General features: G+C 44.8%; 1 protein-coding gene across 1 annotated transcript; it reads left to right on the forward strand.

The window, feature by feature from the left end:
* Nucleotides 1-312: 312 nt before the first annotated feature.
* Nucleotides 313-3,965, forward strand: LOC103697014 (Leucine-rich receptor-like protein kinase family protein). The gene is made up of 2 exons (XM_008778776.6): nucleotides 313-2,173; nucleotides 2,311-3,965. Exons 1-2 carry the CDS (start codon nucleotides 624-626, stop codon nucleotides 3,785-3,787), a joined length of 3,027 nt encoding a protein of 1,008 aa, XP_008776998.6. The 5' UTR covers nucleotides 313-623; the 3' UTR covers nucleotides 3,788-3,965.
* Nucleotides 3,966-17,552: the final 13,587 nt, after the last annotated feature.

Here is a 17,552-nt window from a genome sequence, read left to right on the forward strand (position 1 = left end):
TTAGATTCAGTTTTTTCTTCAGTAACTTTTCAATATATTCTTGGAACAAACTTATATTAGTTCCTAACACAATCTTAAAGACCTATGAGATCCATTGTGATATAAAGTTTCTGTGTATACCTAATGCGTGGCGATCGTAGCCTCTATGGATCAATTTATTTTGGTAGGTTCTTCTGGATCATTTCAATTTCAAAACATATTCTGGATTACTGTAACACCACAAGCAAATAGTAATACTTTATCCTTGCTCGTGCCCTCGCTTTCCTGGCCTACGACCTTTTCCCCCCTCTATCACTTCCCGTGCCATGTCTTATTATGCAACGAGTCTGTCCACGTTATTTTGGATGCGTCGCTTCTGTCTCCTCCCACCCTCTCCTTCCCACCCCTCTCATTAGCCGACGGAGTCCCAACAGTCCCCAAGAACGTGACTCCCCTCCCCCTCGCGTCCTCCTTTTTGGTGCTTTCTATCTGTCCTCCCCTCCCTTCCCCTCCCCTTCCTCCCAATTCCATGGCTTAGATCATGATGAAGAAAAGAAGACAGGGATAGTTTCAGCCTCTTCTCTCTGCCCAGAGATAATATCTAGCCTTCTTTCATAGGAGAAAGAGAGGAGAGGAGAGGAGAGATGAGTATGGTGGCTAAGTTGCTTCTTCTTGTTGTTGTGTCGTCAGTGTTCATTTGTTTAGTTCCGGTCTCCGCCGATGGCGACCTCCCCACGCCGCTGAACGACGAGGTGTTAGGCCTCATCGTGTTCAAGTCCGCCTTGGAGGACCCCACGGCGGCGCTGGCCTCATGGAGCGAGACCGACGCCACCGCCTGCGGCTGGGCCCACGTCGAGTGTGACCCGGCCACTTCCCACGTCCTCCGCCTCTACCTCGACTCCCTCTCCCTCTCCGGTCCCCTCCCCCGCGGCCTCGACCGCCTCCCTTACCTCGAATCCCTCTCCATCTCCAACAACAACCTCTCCGGCCTCCTCCCCGCCGGCCTCTCCCTCCTCCCCCGCCTCCACTCCCTCGACCTCAGCCGCAACGCCTTCTCCGGCCGCTTACCACAAGATCTCGGCAACATCACCAACCTCCGCTCCCTCGACCTCTCTTCCAACTCCCTCTCCGGCCCCATCCCCGACTCCCTCTTCTCCGCCGCCACCTGCTCCTCCCTCCGCTACCTCTCCCTCGCCGAGAACCGCCTCGAAGGCCCCATCCCCTCCACGCTCTCTCGCTGCTTCTTCCTCCTGCACCTCAACCTCTCCGACAACCAGCTCTCCGGCTCCCCCCCTTCCGTGCTCTGGTCTCTCTCCCGGCTCCGAGCCCTCGACCTCTCGCGCAACTACTTCTCCGGGTCCCTCCATGAGGCCGTCGCCAATCTCCACAACCTCAAGAACCTCGATCTGAGCTCAAACTACTTCTCCGGGCCGATCCCAGTCGGCATCGGCCTCTGCCCGCACTTGACCAGCCTAGACATGAGCCACAATTCCTTCGACGCTCCTCTCCCAGATTCCATCAAATGGCTTGCCTCTCTGACTTTCCTCAGCTTGTCGAACAATCAGCTCTCTGGCGATCTCCCGGCCTGGATCGGCAACATGACCGCCCTCCAGCACTTGGACTTATCCAGCAACCAGCTCACTGGAAGCCTACCTGCCTCGCTCGACCACCTGAAAGAACTGAATTATCTGAGTTTCGCAGATAACATGCTCGCCGGACCAATACCGGATTCTGCAGCGGAGTGCACGAAGCTCAGCCAGCTCTGGCTGAAGAAGAACAGGCTCAGTGGGAGCATCCCGCAGGCTCTGTTCGATCTCGGGCTGGAGGTGCTCGACCTGTCGTCGAACGAGCTCACAGGCATCATTCCTCCTGGCTCAGCCCGCATGTCAGAGACTCTCCACTCGCTCGACCTGTCGGACAACCGGCTGTCGGGGACCATTCCCCCGGAGATGGCTCTTTACTTCAATTTGAGGTACTTGAACCTCTCATGGAATGATCTCCGGACCCAGCTGCCGCCGGAGCTTGGATACTTCCACAACCTAACGGTGCTAGATCTTCGCAGCAGCGCATTGTATGGGCCAGTCCCTGGGGAATTGTGCGACTCCGGCGGCCTCGCCGTCCTTCAGTTGGATAGCAATTCTCTCAGCGGCCCGATCCCCGAGGAGATCGGAAACTGTTCCTCCCTCTACTTACTGTAAGTGCTCGTGTATATTGCACTCTCCAATGCTTGATCCTTGACTCCATTTTTCTTCATTTTATCCGCCTAAAAACATGTGTTCGTAGATGAGGAAGTGAAATAGAATTATAAATCGATTTTTGGTATGAATATAGGAGCTTGTCCCACAATAGCTTGAACAGTTCGATTCCGGCATCCATGGCGCGGCTCAAGAAGCTTGAGATCCTCAATTTGGAGTTCAACAACTTGAGCGGCGAGATACCGCAGCTGCTCGGCGGCCTGGACAACCTGCTGGCAGTGAACATATCTCACAATCGGCTCATCGGCCGGCTTCCAACAGGAGGGGTATTCCAGAGCCTAGACCAGAGCGCACTGCAAGGGAACCTTGGCCTCTGCACCCCCCTTGTCACGGAGCCGTGTAAGATGAATGTTCCGAAGCCATTAGTTCTCGACCCGAATGCTTATCCCCATGGCAATGGAGGCACTTTGGTCACGGTGGCGACCCCGGTGATACCCAGGCACAAGAAGTTCCTCAGTGTTTCAGCAATTGTTGCAATATCTGCTGCTCTTGTTATAGTTCTTGGGGTTCTAGTGGTCACCCTGCTCAACATATCAGCTCGGAGGAGGATCGGGCTCTTGGAGAATGCCTTGGAGAGCATTTGTTCAAGCTCGACAAGATCGGGGAGCCCTGCTGTGGGAAAGATGGTGCTGTTTGGCCCTCGAAGCAATCTGAGATCAGAGGATTTGTTTGGTGGAGCTGAGTCTCTACTGAGCAAAGCTTCTGAGATAGGGAGGGGAGTGTTCGGGACTGTGTACAAGGCATCAGTAGGGGAGGGGAGAATCATGGCCATCAAGAAGCTACTGACCTCTAACATAATTCAGTACCACGACGACTTCGATCGCGAGGTCCGGATACTGGGGAAGGCGAGGCACCCAAATGTGATGCCACTGAAAGGCTACTACTGGACTCCTCAATTGCAGCTCCTGATCTCAGACTATGCCCCCCATGGATGTCTACACTCAAGACTTCATGAGAATTCTGGATCAATGCCCCCTCTCTCATGGGCTGATCGCTTCAATATTGCGCTGGGGACGGCAAAGGGACTTGCTTACTTGCACCAGTCATTCCGCCCTCCTATCATACACTACAACATAAAGCCGAGCAACATCCTCCTGGATGAGAGTTGCAGTCCAAGGATATCAGACTTTGGGCTTGCAAGGCTGCTGCCAAAGCTTGACAATCACATTATAAGTAGCCGGTTTCAGAGTGCCATGGGCTACATGGCACCAGAGCTTGCATGCCAGAGCTTGAGAATTAACGAAAAGTGCGATGTATATGGCTTCGGGGTACTAATTCTGGAGCTCGTGACAGGGAGGAAGCCGGTGCAGTATGGAGACGACGATGTTGTGATACTGATCGATCAAGTGAGAGTTCTTTTAGAGCAGGGTAATGTGTTGGACTGCGTGGATTCGAGAATGGGGGAGTTCCCAGAGGAGGAGGTCCTGCCGGTGCTGAAGCTAGGTTTGGTGTGCACGTCACAAATACCTTCAAGTAGGCCATCCATGGCCGAGGTGGTGCAGATACTGCAGGTCATCAAGACACCAGTTATAGAGAGAATGGAGGCCTTCTAGTAGACTTGGCACATCCTGCTCTTTCTTTTCTTCTAATGTACGAACGATTTCTTATTCCCTTCGCTTGTGTTTGTGGTGGGGAGCTAAAACGTGGTGTCTTTTTGTGTTGTGTGGATGCATGGATGTAGTTCTTATTTTGCAGCTTCAATCAATGCAACTTCTCATTAATTTCTTTTCACGAGGCTTGCCTGATCTTGTGACATAAATTTAGATCAAATGCTGACCATGAACCTCAACTGGTTTTGTTGCAATTCAATCCTTAAGGGCTTGGCTCGGTGGCTGGTATTGTATTTTTGTTTCTCTACAGTTTATTGAAATTTTTGCATGAGATTGATGTGGGAGAGAGCATTGGCCAAAATTCCACTGTACCTTCCATCCATTTCCATTCGTTTTTGAAAACAATAAATCTCGGCTTCCAAAGCTTTGGAAGATTTCCACTCAAAGAAATTGGATTCAAGTTCTCGGCCTCTATATGGGTCCTTCATACCTAGTCTTAACCCTACATACCAATGCTACTAGTTCATGGGATAGTCAAGTCCTGCTTAGGCTTGGCCAGTCCGACAGAAGACCAGCCAAGGATGAAAATCCTAGCCCAAGCTTGGCTAGATCAAATGTTGCACGTCCGACCTGACCGGTAGTGAGCCAAGTCAATCATGGAAAAAAATTCTAGCCCAGGATAGGTTGAATTGAAAGTGGCATATTCGATCTGACCAATCACAAGCAAAGCCAGCCGAAAGAGAAAATCCTAGCTCCAAATAGGTTGGATCAAAATTGCACACCAAATTTGACCGATTACGAGCAAAGCCAACCGATGGAGGCAATCTTAGCTCTAGCTAAGACGGATCAAAGTGGCATGCACAAGATGACCAGCACAAGCAAAGCCAACCAACCTCGAACCAAATAGCGCTCAAGCCAAAACTCTGGCCATGAAGAAAAGACCTGGATCTATCCAGATATGTAGACAGCTTCAACCATGCAAAAAAGTCCTAGATCCATCCAAGCTCAATGATGAGTCCAACCGATCAGGGGTAAAGGCAAGAATAAGTCAATCTCATTCAATTGCAACTCCTGCAAGGTGACCTAAAAAAGAGAGACCTAACAAGCCAAACTCTAGAGAGTAAAAGCCAAACTATTGGGGGTGTTAGGTTACGAACCAAGCCAAACTCCTACAACATGGCCCCCTAAGGCTGCAAATAGAGGGTAAAAGCAAAGATAAGCCGACCTCACTCAACAATGGCTTCTAGAGTCGACCCAAAGAAAAATACCGAATAAGCCAAACTTCAAAACTTAACGGCCTCTAAAAGCTAGATCGGGGAACAAGGGTATGGAAGCTCACCTCATACATGGACAGCTTTTCAAAACTAACCTCAAAAGAGATTGTGGCCCTACAAGCTGATTTTAAGCAATAGCGGCATTAAAAAAGCCGACCTCCAAGCATAACGCCTCTAAAGGCCAGACCAGGAGACAAAGGTACAAGAGCCAACCTCAGCAGCTCTCTGGTCAAAGAGCTGACCTTAATGCCTCTCAGGTCAAGAAGCCAACCATCATGTGATGCAGGAGCATCCCCCTTAATTCCATTGGGTATGGAGTCTTGATCCTAGCCCTTTGGGCGTGAGGGATTTGGTTGAGTCATGAGAGTAAAATTGAGTTCAAGTGTGGTGAGATTGAGACCTTGTAATAAGTAAAATTAGTTCCCAATTGATTAGGATCTGAGAATCATAATATTATTTTGATGTTTACAAAATCATGAAGGCTATATGGAGTACCAATGCAATTAACAAAGTTAATCAAGTAAATAGACACTTAAGGAAGAGAGAAGTGATACACTCTCAATACATCCTACAATCTTGATACATTCATGATACACTCATCTACAATGTTTAATATGACCTTCAAGAACTCATCCAAGGATAATTATACTAGAAGAACTTCAGAGAAAATTTAATTTTCAGTTTGATCAAACTAAGAGTGAAGTTTTTCTTGATAAGGGGTATTTCCATATTTTTGTTAATTGAAGAAATGAAACTTGAATGTGCCATACTTCATCAATTTAGTTGGAATATCATTTTATTACTTCAATGTGCTAAACTAACCTTCAAGTGCAGAAAAATAGGGTTAGAGTCGACCCCAAGTAGTTTGGAGTCGATCCTGATACTTTTGGCACACCTTGGAACACTTGGCACAGAGTTGGATCGACACCAGAAGTAATAGTGTCGACCCTGGCATGATTTGGTACATTCTGGCACAAGATGGCACAAATGGTACAGAGTTTGGGTCAACCCCAAGAAACCATGAGTCGACCCCAGGTTGAGTCGACCCCAAGAGAGGATGAGCCGATCCCAGCCAAAAGAGCCTGAAAAATAACTCTCTGAATTTCTGAGAGGGCCGACCCAAGATAACCTGTAGTCGACTCCACTGTAGCTTGGGTCGACCCCTGGAAAGCATGAGGCGACCCCGGCCTGAGGAGTCAGAAAATCAAGTCTCTGAAATTCCTGAGAGAGTCGACCCCAGAAAAGCTTGAGTCAACTGTTAGGGTTTCCCAGTGCCCTAGGGCGCAGCGGAAGATACGGGATTATAAAATTTTCTTATAAAACCTATTATATGAAATCCTAATAAGCCAAGATCGCCTTAATAGTATAACCAAATAATGTAGAAAATATAATCTTGGTATAGAAGAATACCTATCACGTTATATCCAATATATCTGAAGATGTCCTAAGGTGCCCAAATGTTCACCCTCCGATGTTGATCCACACAGGAATGGGTTCAAGACTCTAGCTCCACCAAAACTTGATTCTAATTGTTCAATCCTTCCAAAGGATTTAATTGGCTAATTTTCCTTCACTTCCTTCTTCCTTTCTACCTCTAAAACATTCACTAGCCTTTTTGTCCTAAAGAAGACCCTCTTATCTTGGGTTAGGATAAAAGAGAGAGGCTTGTAAGAAAGAAGGGATAAGGGAGAGAGAAGGAGAAGCTTTTTCTTAGATGATCTTTAGAACCCCAAGGCACCTCCTTATTTATAAGAGATGGAGGGATGCATCATAAAGGGATGCATCCCATCCACACACCTCATCATGATGAGGCATGTGCCAAGAGAGGCATCCCATTATGATGGGGTGCTAAGGAGAAGGGTGTATCAACTTCTTTCTCATGTCTCCCTCTTAAATCCTAATGATCCAAGGGCCCAAATGCAGGGAACCAAAGCCAATGGTCCAGATCTAGGCGCCATCTAATGGTCCAGATCAGGGCATCATCATCCAGGGTGCCATCCAATGGTCCAGAAGCAAGATGCCATCACCGATGGTCCAGATTCAGGCACTGAGCAACGGTCCAGATCTTCCATCCAGAGAGCCATCCAGTGGTCCAGATTCAGGCGCTGACCAATGGTCCAGATCCTTCATCCAGAAATCCATCCAATGGTCCAGATGAAGGCGCCAACCAGTGGACCAGATCCTTCATCCAGGAAGCGATCCAATGGTCCAAAAGTGAAGGCCCTATCAAACCCAATCTGTTGCCCAAATAGACAACCCAAGAGGGGGGGTGAATTGGGTTTTAAATTAATTTGGATAATTAAAACGTTATGGATGATTAATTAAAAACTATTGCAAGTTATTTAATTAATGCTAAGTGCTGTGAGTGATGTGAGAGGAAGAAGAGAAGAGACAATCCAATGCAAACACAGAGTTTTATAGTGGTTCGGAGCTACCCCTTGCTCCTACGTCCACTCCCCAAGTCTCTCTTGGGAATTCACTATAACCCCCTTGGATTACAGCCGGTTGTTTTGCAAGCTCACAACCAAACTTGTTGTTTTACGAGCTCACAACGAACTCGGTCGGTTTTCCCAGGCTCACCGACTAGAACCAACCCCGATTGTTTTCCCGGGCTCACAATCAAACCCTTACACACGTTGGTTTTTAACTTGGCTCACCAACCAACCTTAATCCCCTTGATTCAATCTCCCGATTGAACCAAGTAAATACAAGTTATAGAAAGAAGGGAAAATAAGCTTCTCAAAAGCAGATGTAAAACAATATAATCAAAAGAGGAGTTTAGAAGCCCTCAAACGCTTTTAAGCTGAAGTAGAGGAATGGCTTCTTGAACTCAGGTCTCCTCTCGAATGAGTAGTCGACTTGAATGCAGGAGGAGGAGGCTTTAATTGCTGGGAAGATGTAGTTGGTTGCAGTAAATGCTGATCTTCCCCTTTTTCGTTGAAGAGCACGTTGCAGAGCTCGAAAGCTTGAATGCTTGGAGTGGAATGGTTGTTCTCTGCCTTGCTACAGTCTTCTGTGGCTATTTAAGCCAACCCCCACGGAACCTAGCCGTTACACTGCTTTTTCTGCCCGTTCTGCACACTCTGCGCAGCCTGACAATATGACCGTTGGTGGGTTGGAGTCGACTCGCGCGATCAGGAGTCGACTCGGCTGTAGCGGGAGTCGACTCAAGCTTTTCCGGAGTCGACTCGGCAACTGTTCCAAATTTGAATTAAAGTTGCCGTCACGACTGGGAGTCGACTCGTCTTGACCCGGAGTCGACTCGCCAACTTCTGGAGCTGACCTGGCAATTTTGGAGTCGGCTCATCCACTAAAGTCCGTGGATCCAATTTTGAATTTTGTCCACTCGAGTCGACTCGACTGTCCTTGGAGTCGACTCGACTGTCCTTGGAGTCGACTCGAATCTCAGAGCCCGAACTCCCGATTCTCTGTCTTTTGGCTCATCGAGTCTTGGAGTCGACTCGAACTTCCTTGGAGTCGACTCGGCTCTCAGTTTCCGAAAGTTGGTCTTCTGCCTTTTGACGTGAAGCTTGTCTTGGAGTCGACTCGAACTGTCTGGGAGTCGACTCGAATCTCAGAGGCAGTAACATGGTTTTCTGTCTGTCGATGGTCGCACAGTCTCGGAGTCGACTCGCGTATTGCGGGAGTCGACTCGAATCTGAGAGTCCATAAAATGCTCTCTGACCTTTTCTTTGTGTACGGCTGAGAGTCGACTCTTGCTTTCTCTGGAGTCGACTTGCCAACCATCGGAGTCGACTCGCGTTCCACTGGAGTCGACTCGAATCTCAGACCCGAGAAACTGCTCTCTGACTTTTCTTTGTGTACCTCTTGGAGTCGACTCTTACTATCCTGGAGTCGACTCGTTGAACATTGGAGTCGACTCGCGCACTTCAGGAGTCGACTCGTTGACAGGTTCTGAGATGAGGCTTTCTGTTCTTCTTTCTGTTCTCAGTCGGAGTCGACTCGTACTAGTCTGGAGTCGACTCGAGCTCGTGCCAGTGAACTTGATACGCTTGGAGTCGACTCGTGATACTCGGGAGTCGACTCGAGTCTCAGACTTTGGTTCAGCAGACTTCTTAACTTATCCAAAATACTATGAACCAAATCTAGAGACACTTGGACAGGATTTTCACCGAAACACTCAATTGAATTCATTAGTAATCACAAGATATACTCAAATGCTTTGAGCTCATCAAAATCAAATGAGGTTTTAATCAATCACTCCACAATCTCCCCCTTTTTGATGATGACAAAACTTTGAGTATATATAAAATGACTTGCTCAATAAATAATGAAATAAAATTCATAAATGAATTCAAATGTCTGATAATTTAATTTATCCAAGTTTGAAAGGAGTGAAACAGCAAATTTCGGAGTTAAAGCTCCCCCTTTCATTTGGAATTATATAAGCCTTCATATTATGCAATCAATTGTTTGGCTTATATGTCATTAATGATTTAGCTTGATTAAAATTCAGATTCTCCCCCTCAACATATGCATTCAACTATGTTTTGATTCTCTGAATTTCCTTTTAATGCTATGAAGTTTTTGAACTGAATTTTTTGTTTTTAGAGGGAAAATCTGTCAATTTGTTCTTGAGTAGGATTCAGCTAATCTCCGAATATCCCTTGAATAGATTCTGGAGATTACTCCATTAGGAGCCCCAAAAGAGAGATAATGAGCCTCGAGGTACCGAATCCACTTAGAACAAATTTGCGTGTCTTTTTATTGATTTTCATTGATTTCTTTTACATATTTCATCCATATTTCTCCCCTTTTACATATTGTATACATATTTCTCCCCCTTTTTGTCATCATACGAAAAAGGAGGTAATCACACACAATCAATGGCACAACCAATCATCAAATGGCACAGAAATGAAGATAAGATGTCTACTCATTGTATTGATATGAATGTGAATACATTTGAGCATACAATACGTAAAGCAAAGCAATACAAAACAAAGCAAAAAGAACATCTATGGTCTCCTCGAGGATGAAGATCCCCCCCTCGAGGATGTATCTCCCCCTCTCGATGATGCATCTCCTCCTCTGGAGGATGTGGCTCCTCCTCTCGAGGATGTGGCTCCTCCTCTCGAGGATGGTGCTCCTCCTCTCAATCGACTCTGCTCCATGAGGAGGGTGACTGCATCTGTGACATGGCCAAGCTGTGTAATGATAGACGTGGTGGCTCTGCTATGTGTAGTGGAGAGCTCTGTCACCGATGCCTGAAGCCCAGTCACCGATGTCTGAAGTGCGTCCAGCTTGTCGATGAGTACATTCGCCAAGCGCTCGGCCCCCTCGGTGGTGGTGTGCATGTCACGACCTATCTCCTCTCGCATCTGTCGAGTGGAGCTCGTGACCTCACTCATGCTGTGGAACTGGGCCTGGACCAAACTCCGGACATTGTAGATCTCTTCCCGTACATGAGCCGTCATGTCAGTCACGGCTGTCAAGGAAGGGACCAACTGAGAAGATACGGGTGCAGGAGTGGGAGCAGGCACCGCACCTCGGAGCTCCCGAAGCAGCTCATCCCTCACCTCTCTGACTATCTCCTGTCGCAGCTCCCGGAGCTGCTCAGGATCAATCCGGACCGCCATAGAGGGTGGTGCCGAGGAGGAAGGTCCGGCGGAGGTGGTAGGAGCAGGAGGAGTGGATGGAAGGTCTGGATGGTTTGGAGGGTCTGGGTAGTCTGAATCGGGCTCAGGACTGGGTGAAGGTCTGGTGGTCTGAGCGGTGAAGGTAGACTTCCTAACCCATACCCCCTCTCTCTTCCGAAACCCCATCCTGTGCATGGTCCCCGTACACAAGCGATCTGTCCATCGCAATGCACGAGAGGGTTCCCTCTCAGGAATGGGAATCTCGTACTCCCTAAAGAGAAGAGTAAAAATCATGCCGTATGGGAGGGTGAGCCTAAGTCTATCTAGGGGCTCACACATATACCTATATATGAGTTTGGGGAAGTTGACCGGGGTGTCCTGAAGAATGTAAGACATAATAGCTAGGTCCCTCTCATTTACAAAATCAAATCTTCCTGTCTTAGGGAAGACAGACCTGGACAGAATACTCAAAAGGATTCTCACTTTAACAGGAAGTGAGCTAGCAGATACCTCGTCTAGGGAGGACTGAGGTGGATGCCCTAAGACGACCGTAAGGGCCTCAACTCTATCCTCAGGGTGTGCGGGAGCCACCCCTACTAGTGGAAGGTGGAGGATGTGGCCAATAAGATCCTCCGTGACAAACACAGGGACACTGGCTACTGTGCCCTCGATACCCCCATCTCCCCGATGGACGGTACCGTAAAACTCTCTAACGAGCCCTGGATATGTGGGGAGGTCCAATGTAAAGAAGAACTCTAAGCCCTGGGCTCTAAGCCTATCACCTATGGTGAACCCTTCCCGGGAGAGGAAGTCGAAATCGACATACCTCCCGGTGGAGACGACCTTCCCGGCCAATGGCCTCGCGGGAACCGCCCTAGGCGGGGAACGAGCCGGAGGTGGTTGCCTCGCGGGATCGTGCCGCGCCTTGGAGCGCCGCTCGGGACCGGCCTCGGGACGGGACCTCTTCCTAACCACGGTCTTTCGAGGCATCTTGACCTAAACGGGAAGAAACACCTAAAGGACGGAGAAAGGTCGACGGAGGAGACTCGGGACGGACCGGAGACGACCTAGGAACGGACGAAAACCCTAAGAACCGGTGAAAAATCGACCGAACAGAGGTTGGAGACGATCGGGGAAGACCTAGGAGTCGGCTCTAGGGCTTTTTGAACAGTGGCGGCTTGAAAGAAAAGTGTTTGCGAAACGACAAACCTAGGGTTAAAAAGTCGGATCCCGACTGCGAGTCGACTCCCCTGAGTCGCGAGTCGACTCGACCTCGAGTCGACTCCAGAATATGCGCGAGTCGACTCTCCTTATGCGCCTGTAGACTTCGAGTCGACTCCCGACAATGTGCGAGTCGACTCCCCCTCAGCTGCCATCTTTGCGAGTCGACTCCCGCAAATGCGCGAGTCGACTCCCCCTTAGGAGCCGGCTCTGAAACTTACTCGAGTCGTCTCTAACCTTGGCACGCACCTAAAAGTCATGCTATAACCGTGCCAAATGAGGGAAAATCACCTAATTGGGATCTGATTTGATGATCATTGAATGTAAACTCTATTTTAACCGCATTCTAATCATCAAAATCAATTAATCTAGTGGAAACTCCCACTAGGATGGATCAATCACTCCTAATCCCCTCCTAAGCACGCTAAACCTCTCTTCACTTAGGGGTTTTGTAAAAATATCTGCTAATTGATTATCAGTACAAACAAATTGGAGTGACACATCACCATTCAATACATGATCTCTTATGAAGTGATGTCTTATCTCAATGTGTTTAGTTCTTGAATGTTGAATTGGATTTTTAGTTAGATTTATGGCACTTGTATTATCACAATTAATGGGGATTTTATCTTGTTTAATGCCATAATCTTCTAATTGTTGTTTAATCCACAAGATTTGAGCACAACAACTCCCGGCTGCCACATATTCAGCTTCTGCAGTGGATAATGCAACCGAGTTTTGTTTCTTGCTAAACCATGAGATTAGATTTTCTCCTAGAAACTGACACGACCCGCTGGTACTTTTTCTATCAAGCTTACATCCAGCGAAGTCTGAATCTGTGTACCCTATTAAGTTTAGGCTAGATTCTTTAGAGTACCATAACCCTATGTTCTTAGTTCCTATTAAGTATTTAAAAATTCTCTTAACTGCAGCTAGGTGTGATTCTTTAGGATTAGCCTGATATCTAGCACACATGCAAACACTAAACATAATATCGGGTCTACTTGCAGTAAGATATAGTAAAGATCCTATCATACCTCTATAAAGTTTTTGATCTACAGATTTACCTGATTCGTCTTGATCTAATTTGCATGATGAGCTCATGGGGGTGCTGATTGATTTGTTTCCTTCCATATCAAACTTCTTGAGCATCTCCTTGACATATTTTGCTTGATTGATGAAGATGCCTCCTTCAGATTGTTTGATTTGAAGCCCGAGGAAGTAGTTCAGCTCTCCCATCATGCTCATCTCAAACTCACTCTGCATCAAATCAGCAAACTCTTCGCAGAGGCGATTGTTAGTAGCACCGAAAATGATATCATCAACATAAATCTGTACTAATAGCATCTCCTTATTTTGCTTTTTCAGAAATAATGTTGTGTCTACATTTTCCCTAGAGAATTCATGTTCTAATAGGAATTTACTAAGTCTCTCATACCATGCTCTAGGTGCTTGTTTTAATCCATAAAGTGCTTTGTTCAGTTTATACACATGATTAGGGTATTGATGATTTGCAAAACCAGGAGGTTGTTCTACATACACTTCCTCATTAATATACCCATTTAAAAATGCACTTTTTACATCCATTTGAAATAGTTTGAAATCCTTAGAGCATGCATATGCTAATAATAGTCTAATAGCCTCAAGTCTAGCTACGGGAGCAAAGGTTTCATCAAAATCTATGCCTTCTTCTTGATTATAACCCTTTGCCACTAGTCTAGCCTTATTCCTTATAACAATTCCATTTTCATCTAGCTTATTTTTATATATCCATTTTGTGCCTATAATTGGATATTTAGAAGGTCTCTCTACTAGATCCCACACTTTGTTTCTAGTAAATTGGTTTAGTTCTTCTTGCATTGCATTTATCCAATTTACATCATTTTCGGCTTCTTCTATATGTTTGGGCTCAAAGTGTGAGACAAAAGCTAGATGGTTATTTAGATTTCTAAGTGAAGCTCTAGTCCTAACCGGTTGAGATGGATCATCTAGAATGAGTTCCTTAGGATGCCCGTGAGCATACCTCCAAGCTTTTGTTAGCCCATGATCCACAATAGGCTCTTGACTTGATGATGCTTCTTCAATCAATTTTTGATTATCATCTTGTAATCCCATCTCATCTATCTTTTCTTCAAGTATTTCAACATCATCATCAAAATTAACTTTCTTACTAGAGGAGATGTCACTAGAGTCATCAAATACTACATGTATAGATTCTTCTATGACTAAGGTTCTTTTATTAAAGACTCTATAGGCTTTACTAGTTGTAGAATAACCTAAGAATATTCCTTCATCAGATTTAGGATCAAATTTTCCTAGATTATCTTTCCCATTATTATGTACAAAACACCTACATCCAAAGGCATGAAAGTAATTAACTTTTGGTTTTCTGTTTTTCCAAAGTTCATAAGGTGTTTTCTTTATAATGGGTCTTAATAAAACTCTATTTAATATGTGACAAGAGGTATTAATGGCTTCTCCCCAAAAGTACTTAGGGAGGTTACTTTCACATAACATAGTCCTAGCCATTTCCTCTAGTGTTCTATTCTTCCTTTCCACAACTCCATTTTGTTGTGGTGTCCTAGGTGCTGAGAAATTATGGGTTATCCCCTTTTTACTACAAAATTCATCAAATGATTGATTTTCGAATTCGGTACCATGGTCACTTCTAATGGCTATGACTGAAGACTCTCTAGCATTTGTCACTTCCTTATGGAACTTCTTAAACATAGAAAATGCTTGATCCTTATGCGCTAGAAACATGACCCATGTGTACCTAGAGTAATCATCTACTATAACTAGACCATATTTATTTCCACCTAGGCTTGTTGTTCTAGTTGGACCAAATAGGTCCATGTGTAGTAATTCTAGAGGCCTAGAAGTAGAGACACATTTTATGGATTTAAAAGAGTTCCTAGATTGTTTGCCAAATTGACATGCTTCACATATTTTGTTCTTTTCAAATTTTAATTTTGGCAAACCTATCACGGAGTCTCTTTTAACTAGTTTAGTTATTGTGTCCATGCTTGCATGACCTAACTTACGGTGCCATAACCAACTAGCATCATTATCTTTAGTTTCATTTACAACTAGACATTGGTTATGTTTTGCAAGATCTTCTAGGTCTACAACATATACATTTCCACGTCTAATTCCTTTAAAAACTAAACTATTATCATTAGGATTTGTTATAATGCATAGTGATGGTTTAAACATAACATCATATCCTATATCACATAATTGACTAATGCTTAACAAGTTATGCTTAAGACCATCAACATATCTAACATTATCTATAAAAGTAGAAGGGGTGATTTGAACTTTACCAATACCAATGATATGACCTTGGTTGTTGTCTCCAAAAGTCACAGCACCTCCCTTCTTAGCTTCAAGGGTGAAAAATTGATCTTTATCACCCGTCATGTGCCTTGAGCAGCCACTATCCAAATACCAGCGGTTTTTGTTGACCTTGGCTGCAAGACACTCCTACACAAGCAAATCATGTCATCTTAGGTACCCAAGTTTTCTTGGGTCCTTCATGGTTAGTCAAGTTGGTTCCTTTTGGAACCCATACCCTTTTAATTTTCCTTTTTGTTTTACTTTTCCTATAGTCACATGCATTTGCCTTATGTCCTATAGTTCCACAACAAAAGCAGGTTATTTTCTTAGTTTTAGTTTCTCCAGCTTTAACAAAGAAGTTACTAAGAAGTTTTTGTTTATTTCTTGGTTTATACCCTAAACCCGCTTTATTAAATACTGCTCGTTGACTATTTAGTATCATGTTTAATTTTTCAGAACTATATGTAAATTTTTCAACTAAGGGTTTGTATTTGTTAAGTTCTTTAGTTAGTGTTTGATTTTCTGCTTTTAGATCATTAAGTTCTTTTGTAAGATCCTTATCTAAGGTTTGTTTATATTTTTTAAGTTCTGAAAATTCCTTAGTTAGTTTTTCATTATCTTTAGTTAAGGTGTTAGTCTTTTGAGTTAAAAGTTGGTTGCTTGTTTTAAGTTCAATATTTTTTTTGGTGATTATTGAGGTAAGTATAAAGGAGATCAGACTGGCTCGGTCATCGATAGGCCGGCCTTCTCCTTATTCATTGGATAGGGCGCGGGGGAGAGTCAAGTCAAGCACTAGTTAGTTGGGGTGGGACGCACCAAAGCAGCGTTCGTTGTACTAGCGCCTTCTTTTGAAGTTAAGTCCTTATCCTTAACTAATTTATCGTATTTATGTAGGTATGATTGATTAGCTATTTTCAGTTCTTTATTCTTAAGATTTATAGCCTTATATTCTACCATTAACTCATTAAATGCATCATAAAGTTCATCAAAAGAGAAATCAAGATGCGTATCGGAAGTTACCTCGTTTTCGTTGGCCATGAAGTAGAAATTGGCCTTCTCTTCTTGTTCATCATCTGATGAGGAGGATGATGAGTCGGAGTCGGATAGTGTAGTGACAAGAGCCTTCTTCTTCTTGTACTTACTCCCCTTCTTCAGTAAGGGGCACTCTGCTCTTATGTGACCCGGCTTCTTGCACTCGTAACACCCAATCCCCTCGTTTTTCCTTTCCTTACCTTTGTCCTTGCGGTAGAAATTTGAGGGGCCTCTCCTTTGATGATAGGACTTCTTGTGGTTGATGAATCTCTTGAACTTGCGCACAAGAAGAGCCTCACCATCATCTTCCTCATGTTCTTCTTCTTCACTGCTGCTACTGCAAGACAGGTCCTTGTTAGATGAAGTAGATTTAAGTGCTATTACCTTTTTCTTATGGGAGGACTCTTCTTCGCTGTGTTGCTTCATGGTTAGCTCGTGAGTCATTAGGGATCCAAGGAGCTCTTCGAGTGGAAGCTTGTTCAAGTCTTTAGCTTCTTGGATTGCCGTCACCTTGGCTTCCCATGACCTTGGTAGACAGCGAAGTATTTTCCTGACAAGATCACTGTTAGTATAGCTCTTGCCAAGGCTTTTTAGGCCATTGACAATGTCAGTAAACCTAGTGAACATGCTAGTGATTGTCTCATTAGAATTCATTTTAAATAGTTCATACTTATGAACCAATATATTAATTTTGGATTCTTTAACTTGATTCGTGCCCTCATGGGTCACTTCAAGTCTATCCCAGATCTCTTTTGCAGAGTTGCAAGTAGAGACCCTATTGAATTCATTTCTATCTAAGGCATAATAAAACACATTCATAGCTTTAGAGTTTAGTTGTGCCTTCCTCATGTCATGTTCATCCCAATCCGTTTCTAGTTTGGGTACCTTGACACCATCTACATATATGGATGGGATGTATGGGCCATTTACTACAATGGTCCACATCTCATAGTCTTGGGCTTGGATGAATATTCTCATCCTAGCCTTCCAGTATGAGTAGTCGGATCCATTAAAGAAAGGGGGTCTTTGGGTGGACTGACCCTCAATGTGAGAAGATCCAAATGGGGTTGTCATTTTGATCTTTTAACTCTTGAGTGGAAGAGTTTTTGGCTCTGATACCACTTGTTGCCCAAATAGACAACCCAAGAGGGGGGGTGAATTGGGTTTTAAATTAATTTGGATAATTAAAACGTTATGGATGATTAATTAAAAACTATTGCAAGTTATTTAATTAATGCTAAGTGCTGTGAGTGATGTGAGAGGAAGAAGAGAAGAGACAATCCAATGCAAACACAGAGTTTT

Source organism: Phoenix dactylifera, chromosome 4 (assembly GCF_051530095.1).
Source record: "Phoenix dactylifera cultivar Ajwa chromosome 4, Ajwa_hap1_PhDact_Kaust_v1.1, whole genome shotgun sequence".
In the NCBI taxonomy this organism is placed as follows: domain Eukaryota; kingdom Viridiplantae; phylum Streptophyta; class Magnoliopsida; order Arecales; family Arecaceae; genus Phoenix; species Phoenix dactylifera.